At 41.4% G+C, this 16,304-nt stretch overlaps 2 protein-coding genes across 2 annotated transcripts in view; one reads left to right on the top strand and one right to left on the bottom strand.

Moving 5' to 3' along the window:
- Positions 1 to 16,304, bottom strand: part of LOC135197920 (SWI/SNF-related matrix-associated actin-dependent regulator of chromatin subfamily A-like protein 1) — a 119,086-nt gene that overhangs the window by 79,417 nt on the left and 23,365 nt on the right. The window lies entirely within an intron of this gene.
- The window catches only part of LOC135197919 (uncharacterized), a 58,173-nt gene that overhangs the window by 36,965 nt on the left and 4,904 nt on the right, over positions 1 to 16,304 (top strand). Inside the window, exon 2 of the mRNA XM_064225162.1 lies at positions 7,391 to 7,617. Within this exon, the coding sequence (XP_064081232.1) occupies positions 7,529 to 7,617 (89 nt within the window). The 5' untranslated portion in view covers positions 7,391 to 7,528. The remainder of the gene's footprint in view (positions 1 to 7,390; positions 7,618 to 16,304) is intronic.

Raw genomic sequence — 16,304 nt, forward strand, 5'->3', positions numbered from 1 at the left:
ATGGTTTTGAATGAATTAATTCATTTTGATTTAAAAATCAAATTGTGAACAAATTAAAATTTTTATAGTTGCACTAAATTGCTTTCATGACAGAATCATGCTTCAAAAAATAACAAACTAATTTTCGAACTGTGGAGACCTATAACATTAATGAAAAAAACATACATCCGTTCACATACACACGTCTACAGGATTAGAGTAAATTTTTGACATAACTATTTCTAGGTCACAACCTTCTGTTAGATAGGCAAACATTATTTCTGTGACATTACACAACCACCCAAATCAACAAACCTATCCTCTAAATGGTCCCCTACCATTTGACAAACCATACAATGAACATTCTTCACCTAAGAAGCTAAAATAAAGATTCCTTTATGGCTGGGGGGGTCAGGGAGAGGTAATAATCCATCCTCCACTCCATGTTAGTAGGGAAAAAAAAATGTGGATTCCAAGAAGCTCATGTTCACATGACATTCAACTATCAATGTGACTGGAACTCTTAAATTACCCAGTTTTTCTTAGTTTTTTTTTTTTTTTTTTTACAGATAAAGGCCACAACATTCGTTGACTTCCAAATCATCACCATCATCTCTCTCTCTCTCTCTCTCTCTCTCTCTCTCTCTCTCTCTCTCTCTCTCTCTCTCTCTCTCTCTCTCAATGGAAATGTTTATAATGAAGTGAAGGTGAGATGCTGACATACATAAGCTAAAAATTTATCTCAAGAGAAGTCACACTATAAGCAGTAAGTATAGACAGCATGTTCATGTCAGACTGTCAGTCTTGAGAGAAATCGAGCCAATTTGGATAAAATTCGCAAACACCCCACAGAATGGATGAACAAGCCACAGAAATATATATAAAGGTCATCAGTATATCTTGCTATGTGATAAGGAGACTGATACTCTAAAAATAAGAGTTAAATTCCAGGTGTTTAAAAATGCAAGAGTTCGTGATAGTACCAAAAAATTTTAATAAGAGAATCACTTGGATTGTCTGCCCTAATCTGAGCGTACATAAAAATTCTGCAGAGAGATATTCAGTGTCTATCATTTCTCAATCTCACCTTGTAAGCTGTATATAAATCTCATATATTTTCCCAATACACATTTCTCATAATTTCTCTGAAATTTAATAAATTTGTAACTGAAACTCCCATATTATGAGAAGAGTTACTTACTGAATTTTACAGCAAAAACTAATGCAAGTGTTACCTACAAGATTTTTAACCCTTAAACGCCGAGCCGGTATTTCCGAGTGTCTACCGTATGCCGGCAGGGCTCGGGAGTGAGCGCCGAAGCGGGAAAAAAGTTTTTTTCAAAAAATCACAGCACGCTTTGTTTTCAATATTAAGAGTACATTTTTGGCTCCTTTTTTTGTCATTGCCTGAAGTTTAGTATGCAACCATCAGAAATGAAAAAAAAATAATTATCATATATAAATATTGGAATATATGACAGAACGAAAATAAATTTCACATATAATTGTATACAAATCGCGCTGTGAGCAAAATGGTTAAAGCTAATGAGTTAATTTTTTTTCGTTGTATTGTACACTATTCGTAATCCGCGGACGTAAACAAAGGGTTTTTTTTCAAATATTCACCATAAATCGAAATATTGTGCTAGAGACTTCCCGTTTGTTGCCAAATGAAGATAATCGATTGAATATTACTAGACTGTAAGAGTTTTAGCTTACAATTGCATTTTTCGACCATTTCGGTCGAGTTGAAGTTGACCGAATGTCGAATTTTTTCTATTTATCGAGATTTACATGCAAATTTTTCAAAAATGATAAAAGCTACAACCATGAGTTATTTTTTGTTGTATTCTACATGAAACTGCGCACATTTTCATATATAAAACTCTATGTAACGGCTAATACAAAACGGTGCAAAAATTACGACATTGTGACTCAAGCATTTCGGAGATTTGCGGCCAAGATACCATGCACTGAGGGAAGGAAAAAGTTTTTTTTTAAATTCACCATAACTCGAAATATTGTGCTAGAGACTTCCCGTTTGTTGCAAAATGAAGGTAAATGATAAAATATTACTAGACTGTAAAAGTTTTACCTTACAATTGCGTTTTTTGACCATTTCGGTCGAAAAACGCAAAGTGACTCAAGTATTTCGGAGATTTGTGGCCGAGATACCGCTCGCGGAGAGAAGGAAAAAGTTTTATTTTAAATCCACCATAAATCGAAATATTGTGCTAGAGACTTCCCCTTTGTTGCAAAAGGAAGGTAAATGATTGACTATTACTAGACTGTAAAAGTTTTAGCTTAAAATTGCGTTTTTCTACCATTTCGGTCGAAAAACGTAAAGTGACTCAAGCATTTCGGAGATTTGCGGCCGAGATACCGCGCGCGGAGGGAAGGAAAAAGTTTTTTTTCAAAAATTCACCATACAATGAAATATTGTGCTAGAGACTTCCCGTTTGTTGCAAAATGAAGGTAAATGATTGAATATTACTAGTCTGTAGAGTTTTAGCTTACAATTGCGTTTTTCGACCGAAAATGCAGTGACTCAAGCATTTCGGAGATTTGCGGACGAGATACCACGCGTGGAGGGAAGGAAAAAGTTTTTTGGAAAAATTCACCATAAATCGAAATATTGTGCTAGAGACTTCCCGTTTGTTCCAAAATGAAGGTAAATGATTGAATATTACTAGACTGTAAGAGTTTTAGCTTACAATTGCGTTTTTCGATCATTTTGGTCGAGTCGAATTTGACCGAATGTCGAATTTTGTCTATTTATCGTGATTTACATGCAAAATTTTCAAAAATAATAAAAGCTACAACCATGAGTTATTTTTTGTTGTGTTTTACATAAAATTGCGCGCATTTTCTATATAAAACTCTATGTAACAGCCAATATAAAACGGTGCAAAAATTACGACAAAGTGACTCAAACATTTCAGAGATTTGTGCCCGAGATACCAAGCGCGGAGGGAAGGAAAGTTTTTTTTTTTTTCAAAAATTCACCATAAATCGAAATATTGTGCTAGAGACTTCCCGTTTGTTGAAAAATGAAGGTAAATAATTGAATATTACTAGACTGTAAGATTTTTAGCTTACAATAGCGTTTTTCGATCATTTCAGTCGAGTCAAAGTTGACCGAATGTCGAATTGTTTCTTTTTATCGTGATTTATATGCAAATTTTTCAAAAATGATAAAAGCTACAACCATGAATTATTTTTTTTTGTATTCTACATGAAATTGCTCACATTTTCATATGTAAAACTCTATGTAACAGCTAATATAAAACGTTGCAAAAATTACGACAAAGTGACTCAAGCCTTTCGGAGATTTGCGGCCAAAGATACCGCGCGTACGTAAATTTTTTTTTTTTTTTTTTTTTTTTAATTCACCATAAATCGAAATATTGTGCAAGAGACTTCCAATTTGTTTCAAAATGAAGGTAAATGATTGAATATCACTAGTATGTTAGATTTTTTGCTTACCAAAATATACCAATATATATATATGTATATATATATATATATATATATATATATATATATATATATATATATATATATATATATATATATATATTATATATATACTATATATATATATATATATATATATATATATATACATATATATATATATATATATATATATATAATATATATATATATATATATATATATATATATATACACACACATATATATATATACATATATACATTTTATACATACATCATATATATATATATATAATATATATATATATATATATATATATATATATACATATATTTTATACATAATTTATATATATGTATATATATATATATATATATATATATATATACATATATAATATATATATTTATACATATATTCTATATATATAATATATATACATCTAGGTATTTATATATATATAAAATATATAATATAGAATATATTATTATGAAAATATTTAAAAATTATTTTTATTCTGGTACGAATACATAACTAAAAGGAATGCAGGTGAAAAACTTTTCTTTTGGAAGAAATAATATACAAAACATCAATACAAATATATAAAAACTTGTAATAAATATAAAACTAAATATAAAATCAATGCAGAATACTCACTCGTAATCCTGACTCTTCGTTCTATTCTTGTTTTCTCCCTCCTCCATTGAAGAGTTTTGCATTTTTTTCCTCTCGACATGATGAGTTACAGGTGGAGGAGGGAGACATGCGCCGTTACTGCTGATGGGCCGCCACCCTTTGGTGGTTCTCTGCACCCTCCGTTTTCCCTTGGGCAGGCACACTCCAATATATGACCGCAGTGTGGTACTTGCAGTTACACTCCCCGATCCTGCAAAGTGCTATATTGCAGGTGCGACAGAAGAACCGGGTGTCTCTCCTTCTGCCATTCATATGGCACACCCAGCACCGTTTCTGCCTGCGCCCTTGTAGGGGGTCCAGTGTGTGATCCCCTGGCTGCAGCCGACATGAGTCCACTATCCGACGGGAAGTTGGAATCTGAGCGCGGGCGGGATCATCAAGGGCGGCGGCAGCAGTGGCAGGAGCAGGACGACTGAGGTTGGCCCTCCTAACATCTGCCCTTTCCTCTAGGGGCAGATCTGGAGCTCGGGGCAGGGGGGCGCTGATGGAAGGCCACTCATTGGGATTAAAGTTTACGAGGGCATTCCCGCCACCTCGAGAAACTGGATATGGGACAACCTCCAAAGATCTGAATTGTACCCACAGTAGAGGATGTAGGCATTCTGGAGGGCCAACTGAAGTATGTATTTGAGGAGCTTCTGTGTCCACCTCCTGGTTCTCCTGGCAAAGGGATAATACTGGATGAGTTGATCAAAGAGATCAACTCCTCCCATGTGCCTATTGTAGTGCCCAATGATGGTGAGCCGCTCGACAAGAAACTCCTCATACATAACTCGGCCCTGCCGACGTGTCTTCTTCCGCTGAACGACCTCTTCTTGGATGGGCTCATGACTCCTCGTAATCATGGGGACGAGTCGGACCCCCTTCCAACATATGACGAAGACATCTCCCTTCCGCCGCCACTCTGTCTCTCCTCTTGCCAGATGTTGCGGCTGGCTAGCAAACCTCTTGAGGACATTCAGGGCCCCACGCACGAACCGAAGGGTACCACTGACGTGCACACCTGCTTCATGCAGTTCCTGGGCCAGGGATACTAAGTTAATATAATATTTATCCATAAACAGGTGGTATCCCTAGTTACGGAAACGATCCACAAGACTGAAGACAGTGTCACGCAGCGTGGAGAAGACCCCGGAATACACAGAGAAGTCCACAACGTATCCAGTGTTGGACTCCGTAATAAAAAATAATTTTACACCATATTTCTTTGGCTTCTTGGGGATGTACACTTTTATGCTAAGACGTCCTTTGTAAGGCATCATCCCCTCATCCAAAGAAAGGTTCTTACCAGGAACCACGAGAAACTGGCACACTGTTCGCGAATGTAATCCAAAACTGGGCGGACTAAGATGAGGCGGTCGGGGTCATTCCAGGGTATGGCCCTTTGGTTGAAGGCGTTGAAATACCTGTCCAATGCCAGGAAACTATCACGGGCCATAATGCCAGGCACACTGGGCGTACTTAAAAAAAAAAATTCCGCCTCCAATATTGCCTGACGACGGCAGCAGGCATCATTCCAAAAAAAATGTGGAGCCCCAAAAATGTGCCATGTCCGTGAGGTTGCAGCCCCGCCAGCGATATGACAACGTTGTCCGCAGTTCGTCACGGCAGTACTGAGTGTAGTCCATCGTCTCTGGTACCAGGTATTCCAGCAATTCCCGCATCAGGAACAGCTGAATGAACCCCAGAGCAGTGAGAGGAACAGGTACGGTGAGTCCAGGTGCTGCCGTGAATGGGTGTATGTTAGGTGCGGTAGGGTCCTCCGACCACCCCTCATCACTTTCAGACGAACAGCCTTCACCTAGGCTGGTGCGACATTGCGACCTTCTACGGGCACATGCACGGTTTCGACCTCGAACCCACCACCCCCCGCCCCATGGTCCATCTCCCTCGCTTTCTGTTCCGTCCTCGACAACAAAACTCGACAACTCCTCCTCCTCACACTCCCCCTCATATGCACTAAAACCACTAAACTCTAACTCAGTTTTAGCCTGTGACTCCCGTACGGACATTGGGGGCAAATATTCATCATCACTTACATCGGGAGCGATGTCCTTGTCACTAGACGACCAACTGCCATCAAAATGAGAACTTGCGACCTGCTCTCGATTGAGCTCCAACAAGTATTCGTCAATGTCCTTTTGTTGGAGGCCTCCCAAATGTCTGCGAATGCCCCTCAGGACACCCCAATGCTTCCTAGGGGTTGTAAAAGGCAAACGATGTGGTCCTTGGACACTTTCGGCCACACGAGGCTGCACGAAACAGCGTTGAGAAGCTGGGTCATCTTGGTTGCTTGGTCCCTCTCCAGCATCCAAGTCCAAAATACGTCTCACACAATCCCTACCAAGAGGCAAAATGCGCCTTTCGCGCTCCATTCAACATTGAGACATCTCTACGTACGTCTTGTACCACCACAAATACTTAAACACTCGCAAAAGTTCGGCAAAACACGGATGCGGCAAAAGATCGCTCTCGGACAACGCGTCGCTGATGCTTGCTGGTGTGAGAAGAAAGCAATTCGCGCATGCGCGGCCGGGTAACGCTTGTAAACAAAACAACAGCTTGATCCACGAACTCCCAGCATCCCCCAAGGCGCGTGATTCAAAATTTTTCACCAAGTAGGCCTTTAACTATTTTTCCACGAATATTTAAAACAACTTTTTAGCGTCGACGTATTTTACGTCAATTAAGCACCTGACAGACAATTTCTGTCGACGTAAAATACATCCAATAGGCGTTTAAGGGTTAATAATGTAAGAAGAAAATGTTCCTCTAACTGTTTGAAGGTACTACTAAGAATAACTGCCATGACTGGCTTGAAGGTCTGAAATCATTAATTAGCCATGGAAGAATATATAATTTTGTTTGAATTGAAATTATTGGTTATCTTCTAGTAATTTGCCATTGCTGAAGTGCAGTGCATGTAGGTTTGATCTACAAATTAAGTATATTTTGAAAGTTGTGCTTTTGAACAAGACCAATGAGAGAACCCACCACAATTAAGTCATGAAATGAGTTAGACATTTACCTTTGCAAGTGAAGAACGTAGAATTAAGCATGAAGTTATTTTTAAATACCATACACATCATTAATGCTTTTCAATCATGTAATGAAAATTGCACTTGTGGAATGCATAAACTGGATTGATTAATAACTAATGCATAAGCTGGAAGATAACTTTGTTCCTCATGGATTTTGTTTAATATTAAAAATTCTGCATTTTTCTTCATACTGAAATTATTCTTTCCTCTTACAGAAAAGCAAACAATACATAATGAATCTGAGAGCATCATAAAGAAGGACTGTATACTGATAATGAAGGAAAATGAAGACAAGAACGATGACAGTATAGTTATCTGCAAAACTCAACTATAAACACATAAGGACCATAAGAATGGGAGACCGAGACGAACGAGGGCGTTTGAAACTGCCTGATGCAAGTTATGTACCGTTTCAGAGAGTTCTGTCAAGATCAAATCGTGGGTAAGGTCGGATAGTTGTTTAATCAACTCACTGTCATTTTAAAACCTTAAACATCTAATTTCTTTAAATATGATAAAACAATTAATAATATATGGCTGGAAAGCAGTAGGGCCAGAGCAACATATTCACTGTACTCATGTTGTACCCTTACACTCTAAACCACACCTATCTTAGGGATGAACTCTCACAAGAAATAATGTGGAATTCATGTTCAAAGAAGTTGCAAAAATATTTAAAGAAAGATACATTCCCTTGCCAGCACAAAGCTGGCTTAATCTAAAGTGAAATGATGATTCCTGATAGCTAGTATTTTGAACCATTTGTTTAATATCCTTTAAACTTGGGAAAAACTGAAGTCCACCAATATTATCTTGAACATTTTTCCCACTACAGTTTTATTAAGAAAAAAATATACTATATATATATATAGAATAATGTAAGGTTGGTCCAAAATTAAATTAGATGGATAAAATACAATTTAAACATTTTCTTTCTTAATAAAATTCCAATACTTTACTAATACCCATAGCATTTCTAAGATAATTCTAAAAAAAAAACCCAGTAGGTGAATACTAGTTCAACCTTGCTGGCAGTGTATATGGGCTCCAAAATACCCCTAGCGGCAATCTAAGTCTTTTTTTTTTTTTTTCTGTTAGGCAGGCTAAGTGAAAGAGAAGTAAGGTGAGGGGGAGGGCACTTCCTGTACTCCAAAGTGGCTATTTATATGAATTGGCTTCTAACTACTCCAATGATAAAAAAAAAAAAAAAAAAAAACTAGGGTCTTTGACCATAGTTTTACCAGCAAGGGGTCATAAACTCAACTGTAATCCTGTTAGAAATGTCATGTCATTTGAGTTAGTCACAAAGCTGCTCTTTTACCCTATCAACAGAGTAAGATACCTCAAAACTCTACACATTGAAGAAGCTTTATGAGGATGAGATGAGTCTAACACACCAATCTCTCTGTCAGGAACTATCTAATCTGTCCTGTAACTACAAGAGGACCAACTGAATACATATCAAAATGTTGATGAGGAAACCTCCAAGAAATGATATTGTTATGATACAATAAAGATTGTTCATACTTACCTGGCAGATATATATATAGCTGTATTCTCCGAAGTCCGACAGAATTTCAAAACTCCCGGCACACGCAGTGGTCCGGTGGCCAGGTGTAGTACCCATTCCCGCCGCTGGGAGGCGGGCGTCAGGAACCATTCCCATTTTCTGTCAGATATTTCTAGTGCCACTGTCTCCTGAGGGGAGGTGGGTGGGCACTTTGATTATATATATCTGCCAGGTAAGTATGAACAAACTTTATTGTATCATAACAATATAATTTTGTTCATGAACCTTACCTGCCAGATATATATATAGCTGAATCCCACCTTTGGAGGAAGGGGGAGACAGACTCGGATTTTGGGAAACAATTCCATTTACATGATTGATATCTTGGTTCCTTACCTGTTAGCATAGCTGACTTCGTGAGTACCGTCACCCAAGTCTGCTTTTGCTTTACTAGAGACTCCAGCAAGGTAGTGACCTGCGATGCTGTTGAGTTCTAGAGGATCTGTCAACGGGGGCGTGACCACAAAACAACTAGATCCTACATTATAGACCTCCAATTTTTTTTTGGGGTAATGCATTCCTAGAGGTGCCAGCAAGGACGTGACCTGTGTAGCTGGTGCGCTCTAATGAACTGTCACGGGGAGCGTGACCACAATGTGACAGATCATATAGGTGTTGATTAGACACCGAATGCTGTTAATGCTTCACTGGAGGTGCAGCAAGGACGTGACCTATATAGCTGTGCGCTCCAGATGATTTGTCAACGGGTACATGACCACAATGTGACAAAAACATTTTACCCTATTATGAGGGCGAAGCAAAAACATTACCACCTGACCTAGCCTATCTGGTTAAACTTCGTATAACCAAGGCTAATGGAGGGAAGTCCGCCTAAGGCGGCCGACCCAAGACCACAATAAACTAAACACCTAAATAAGCATAATAAACTAAAAATAAAAAATAAAAAGAAATAAAATTAAAAAGTCCAAACTAACATATTATTTCCTAAATGATAGGAAGAGTGCTACTCTCTGTACCCAATATAGTGTCTGCTGCGACATATGGGCCCAAAGAGCAACAGTTCTCGTATGTAGTCCTCACCTCCCGAAGGTAGTGAGAGGCAAACACTGAATTACTACGCCAAAATGTGGCATTCAAGATGTCATTAAGTGCCATGTTCTTTTGGAAGGCTACCGACGTAGAAATAGCCCTCACTTCATGCACATTCACCTTCAACATTTTCATATCACTGTTCTGTGCCTAAAGACAACTGAAAGCACACTCCTATACCCCTTGATTGTAGAGACTGCAAGTTTTAGATCCCTTCTCAGATATAAAAGGAAGTCAGCAATCTGGCTCACAGAGGTCGTGGTGGAGAAATGCCGTTCTTCTTGCACCAACTCCTGAAGACTGCCCACTTCGATTGGTACACTGCATTGGATGAAGCTCTTCTTGCACTGGCGATAGCTTTCGCCACTGACCTAGAAAAGCCTCTCGCTCTGGCCAACTTTTGGATAGTCTGAATGCAGTCAGACTCAGAGCGGAGAGATTTCTGTGGTACCTCTCGAAGTGGGGCTGTCTGAGTAGATCTGTCCTTACTGGAAGCGTCCTCGGGAAGTCTACTACGAAGGCCATGACCTCTGTGAACCAGTCTCTCGCCGGCCAGAACACGGGGCGATCAAAGTCATTCTCGTCCCTTCCGACGCCGCAAACTTTCTCATGACTTCCCCTAGGATCTTGAACGGGGGAAAGGCGTACAGGTCCCATCCCCGTCCAGTCCAGAGAAGTGCGTCTATCGCCACTGCCGCTGGGTCGAGTACTGGGGAGCAGTACAGTGGAAGCCTCTTCGTTCTGGACGTCGCAAAGATGTCCACTAGCGGACGTCCCCATAACCCCCACAGCTCTTGGCATACCTCCTGATGCAGAGTCCACTCGGTTGGCAGAAGTTGACCTCGTCTGCTGAGGAGATCTGCCCGGAAGGGCGTTCTCTACTCCTGCTACAAACCTTGTAAGGATCGTGACGTCCAGTGCCCTTGCCCACAGCAAGATCTCCTTTGCCAGTGCAAAAAGGGACCGAGACTGTGTTCCTCCCTGCTTCTTCAAGTACGCCAGAGCTGTGTGTCTGAGTTGACTTGGACTATTCGATGAGAGACTTTTTCTTGGAAAAACTGGAGAGCTAAAAAGATGGCTGCCATTTCCTTTAGGTTTATGTGCCAGGACACCTGTTCCCCTCTCCAGGTGCCTGACACTTCTTCCCCCCTAATGTTGCTCCCCACCCCGTGGTGGACGCGTCGGAGAACAACACTAGGTCGGGGCTCTGAAGTTTGAGAGACACGCCCTCCGACAACTTCACTGGATCTAGCCACCATTTTAAGTGATGTTTTACCTCTCTGAAATTTTTAAGCTCATATCCAGATTCTTGCTTTCTTTCCAATTTTCCTTGAGAAAAAATTGTAGCGGTCTGAGGTGCAGTCTCCCCAAGGAAACAAACTTCTCCAGCGAGGAAATGGTCCCAGCAGGCTCATCCATTCCTCACCGAGCACGAATCTTTCCTTAGGAAGGCTGTCACTTTGTCTAAACATTGCTGCTGACGTCCCTGGGACGGAAAAGCTCGAAAAGCCACTGAATCCATCTGAATCCCCAGATACAAGATGGATTGGGTTGGAATCAGATGTGACTTTTCGAAATTCACCAGTAGTCCCAGGGACTTCACCAACGATAAAGTTGTTTGAAGATCCTTCAGACACCGCGTTTGAGTGGAGGCACGAATGAGCAGTTCGTCCAGGTACATAGAGACTCTGATATTTGCAAGATGAAGCCACCTCGCCACGTTCTTCATTAAAGTCGTGAAGATCATAAGGGCAGTGCTCAATCCGAAGCAAAGCGCCCTGAATTGATAAACTGTCCCTTTTAGGACAAACCGAAGATACTTCATCGACTGTGGATGGATGGGGACGTTGGAAATACGCGTCCTTGAAGGTCTAATGAAACCATCCAATCGTTTGGTCTTAAGGTCCCAAAAGAACTGACTGAGGTGTCTCCATCTTGAATTTCTGCTTCTGTACGAACCGATTCAGACTGCTCACATCTAAGACTGGTCGCCAACCTCCTGACTGTTTCGGCACCAGGAATATCCTGTTGTAGAAGCCTGGAGATTCCAGGTCTACGACCTGTTCCACCGCTCTCTTTTCCAACATCTGCTCGAGCAGATCGAAAAGGATTTGTTGCTTCTCCTGATGGTAAATAGGGGATAAATCCTTGGGTGTCGTGCACAGTGGGGGAGGTTTCAAGAAAGGAATCTTGTACCCCCGCTTGATAACGCTGAGCGACCAGCTGTCCGCCTTCCTTTCTATCCAAGCTTTTGAGAATAGTCGAAGCCTGGCTCCTACTGGTGGCTGAAGGATATCTGGTTCATTTCTTTCCTCTGATCTTAGCCGAGACTCTGCCTCTGGAACGTGTACTTCCTCGAGAAGATGTTCTCGAGGAAACTCCTCGAAAGGGCTTCTGCTTCTTGAATGGTTGCGCCCGTGCCGACGTAGAAGAAACAACCGTACGTTTTGCCGACTGAGCTAGGTCTTGGGTAGCCTTCTCTTGTAGACTGACAGCCAGATCTTTGACCATAGCCTGAGGAAAAAGATGGCTCGAAAGAGGCGCATACAACAATTCTGCCTTTTGAGAGATAGAGACCGCCTTTGCAGTAAAACCACAATAGGCCGCTCTCTTCTTCAAAATCGAAGTGCAGAAGTGCGAAGCCAACTCCTCCGAACCATCCCTGACGGCCTTGTCCATGCATGCAAGCACGCTGGACAGCTCCTCGAGGCTAAGCGAATCAGGACTACGCGACCGGTTATCCAAGACCCCTAAACACCAATCCAAAAAGTTGAAAACTTCTATCGTACGGAAGAGTCCCTTCATATGATGGTCCATCTCAGAAAGGGTCCAGGGCACTTTCGTCGTCGACAAAAGGGATCTCTTCGGTGCATCTACCAAGGTAGCGAAGTCACCTTGGGACGACGAGGGGGCTCTAAAACCTATCTCCTCCCCTGTCTCATACCAAAGACCTGCCTTACCTGTCAGTCTTGAAGGGGGTAGGGCGAAAGCGTTCCTGTTTCGGGCTTTTCTTGACTCCATCCAATTCTGCATTTTCTTAAAAGCCCTTTTTGTTGATAATGAAGTAGCCATCTTCAACAATCCTGGAGTCTTGATAGCCTTAGACGATAGCAATTGTGAAGGAGGCGACTGCGGGGCTTCAGGTTTAAACTTCTCTTCAAAAAAAAAAAAAACAAAAAGGAGGTTTCGAAGCATTGAACCAAAACCTGGTACAGGTACTATCCGACTTACAACCTACTCGACATACGACCACTCGTACTTACAACCTTACTTCAGACAGTTGACCATTGAGTTACTTGGCACTGTGCCATCTCATGAGAACTCTCATCACTCAGGCATGAGAACTCTCATCACTCAGGCAGCATCAGTTTGAGTTACCCTGCCCTATCTGCAGCATCATTTGGTATTAACTACTGTAGACTGAATTGCAAACCAATTTACGTAAGAATAAACTTCTGACATGCATGCAAGAACCTAACCCCATTGTAACTCAATGCCTGATTGTACGTAATATATACTATTACATAAATGATTAAAATGTATTAGTAGAAGTACATCATGGTAAAAAGATTGAAATAATGATTGTACATTACATTACAGTACTAAGTAGGCACTTATATAGCAAAGGTTTGATAGTATACCCTACCCAGTATGTTGGCCACTTTCTGAGGTTCGACTTACATCCATTCCGACTTACAACCAGTGGGTCAGAACCAAACTTGGTTGTAAGTAGGATAGTACCTGTAATCTGAAGATACTGCTGATGATTGTTCTTCAGTTAATTCCTCCAACCAGTTTTCTTCTTGAGATTCATTACTATCCTCCGAATCTCGGTGAATGTCTGAAGAAACATTACGTCGTGCGTCCAGCTGCGCGCCATGCCTGGCGTCAAGCCGAGCGTCCAGCCGAGAGTCCTGCCGAGCGTCACGCTTGGCATCCAGCCGAGCGTCCCGCCCGGCGTCGAGCCGAGCGCCCAGTCGAACGTCAGGCCTGGCGTCAAGTCTCGCTACCGCCTTAACGTCGTGCTCTGCAGACCTTCGTGCACGAAATCTGGAAGGCGAGGTAACAGGAGAAAAAGCGAGGCAATGAGAAGGAAACTGCCTGGATCTCTTGACTGGCAGTTTATCATCCTTCCTCCTGTGACGTGAATTATCCTCTTTCTCTGCAACCAATAAGGCAATTTGATGTTGCGAATTCTCAATCTTCTTCGATTTAGGGCTGATCCTGTGAGAAGACGAGGGGCGAAGCCCTCCTCCTTCTCACATGGACCCGCCACGAGGTATATGCTTAGCGCAACCAGGGCGCTCAAAGCATTGTCGTCAAAAGACATCCTCTCCGGCGACGATCGCAACACAGAAGAAGAGAAAGGACATGAAGCGTCTTTCTCCTTTAGACCAAAGGTGCCGGTCGCCTGTGCGACACCTTGCACCTTTGCTCTCTTTTTCAGTGGAGAGTCTTCGAATTGTTCTGGAGACGACCGCAAAACAGAAGGGGCTAAGGGATGTGCAGCGTCCTCCTCTGAGGAATCAAAGGCGGCGGCCGCTTGTGCGACATCTATCGTCTTTGTCCTCTTCAAAGGGCGCGATCGCTTCCGAAAGCTCCAACCGCTGCGCGGGGAGGACAATTCTGATGACGAAAAGCACTCTTTCAAGATCCGTTTACGAACTTTGGAAGCCTGGGAAGCGCCCCCAGGTCTTGCCGAAGGAACGTCAGATCGGTTGACCGACCCCCCTTCCGCAACACTCGGAGCATTATCACTACACACCACTGCACTATTAACACCTTCTAATGCTTGCACTTTTGATTCCAGGCTACGCAAAGATTCAAGAATCATTGATAGGGTATTACCCTCCACAGACACTAATGTAGGGCCCGAAGGCATCACAGGTTTAGGAGGGATAAATTCCACTGGATGTGTAACTGGCGTTACACTCCTTCTTACCCTATCTCTTTCTATTTTAGACACATATGATTCATACGCCTTCCACGCAGAATCAGACATACTCTCACATTCATTGCAGCGATCATCAAACACACAAACATGTTTCCGACAATTCGCGCACACTGTATGAGGGTCTACCGAAGATTTCGGTAGCCTCACCTTGCATTCTTCCACACCACATACTCTGGCGCTAGTCGAACTAGATCCAGACATCTCAAGTTTAAGGAAAAATCAAGCCAAATTCAAAACCAATCCACAATTAGCGTATGCCTAACCACCGATCCAAATCAAATAACCAAAAATCAATCCGGGATACTCAGTGACCAAAAGAGTTTCCAAAATCCAATGACGGAGGTGCAGAAAACACTTGTTGGCTGCACCGGCGACAGAAAATATCTGACAGAAAATGGGAATGGTTCCTGACGCCCGCCTCCCAGCGGCGGGAATGGGTACTACCACCTGGCCGACCACTGCGTGTGCCGGGAGTTTTGAAATTCTGTCGGACTTCGGAGAATACAGCTATATATATATCTGGCAGGTAAGGTTCATGAACAAAACGTAATTAATAATGAATGTGACCCCTGTGTTCCTTTTTAAAAGCCTGGGAAGCAAACACAGCTATAATTCCATAATCTTTAACCTTTATAGTAGTGGATGCTTGGGGAATGCTGGATGCCATAACCAATTTAAATTACTTGCTGTAGTGAAAAAGAAGTGGTATTTTTTTAAACTTCAGTTTTACACTAGTAGGCAAAACCAAATATGAGTCCAGCAGGAATGACAAACAACAGCAATGTTTGAGATGGATAGTTGTCTCTCTTTCAATGAAGACTTCAACAAACTACTGAGAAATACTTTGCTAATTCTTTGTGAGAAACTTGATTGGAGAGGGTGTGAATCTTGCTTACACACACAACACGCACAGAGGAGAGGCAAGAGCTAACAAAATTTAGTTGGAATGTGTGAAGAACAATCAAGGCCTTTAAAGAGGAGGATAACCTAATATTGTAAATATACTTTTTAAAATTTTTTATAGATGAAAAATACAAAAAAAAAAAAAAAAAAAAAACATACAAAACCCATTGACTTCCAAGGGCAATGGAATGCCCAGTTATACCTATACATGCCGGTCAAGATTGAAAGACTTCTGAAGTACATATCCAGTCCTAAATAACATATCTGTATCACTTTCATTTTCTGTGTGACTGACATCAAGTCAACCTTGTTCTTCCCAAGAATGCCCTTATCAACTTTTTCTTTTATGTACTGCCACCATTTTTTAAATCATCCCACCATGTCCATTGTCATTCTATTTGTGTTCGTATTTTCTTCTTTGTGTTTTGCTTTAATGTAAGTTGGGTCACTTTTTGGAAGCAAAAACACACAAGCCAGCATATGATGACTTCCCCTGAATGGTACTGTGAGATTCCATTTCAATGGGGTATACTACTTTATTCTCAGTTCAATCAGTTTTCCTTTTTGCTGCAAAGCTAAGCACCCTGATAAGCTTAGTGACCACTTTTGCAGCATTGATTTTTGCATAGCTTTCCATGAATAATTCTTTAAC

Source organism: Macrobrachium nipponense, chromosome 21 (assembly GCF_015104395.2).
Source record: "Macrobrachium nipponense isolate FS-2020 chromosome 21, ASM1510439v2, whole genome shotgun sequence".
Taxonomy (NCBI): Eukaryota; Metazoa; Arthropoda; class Malacostraca; order Decapoda; family Palaemonidae; genus Macrobrachium; species Macrobrachium nipponense.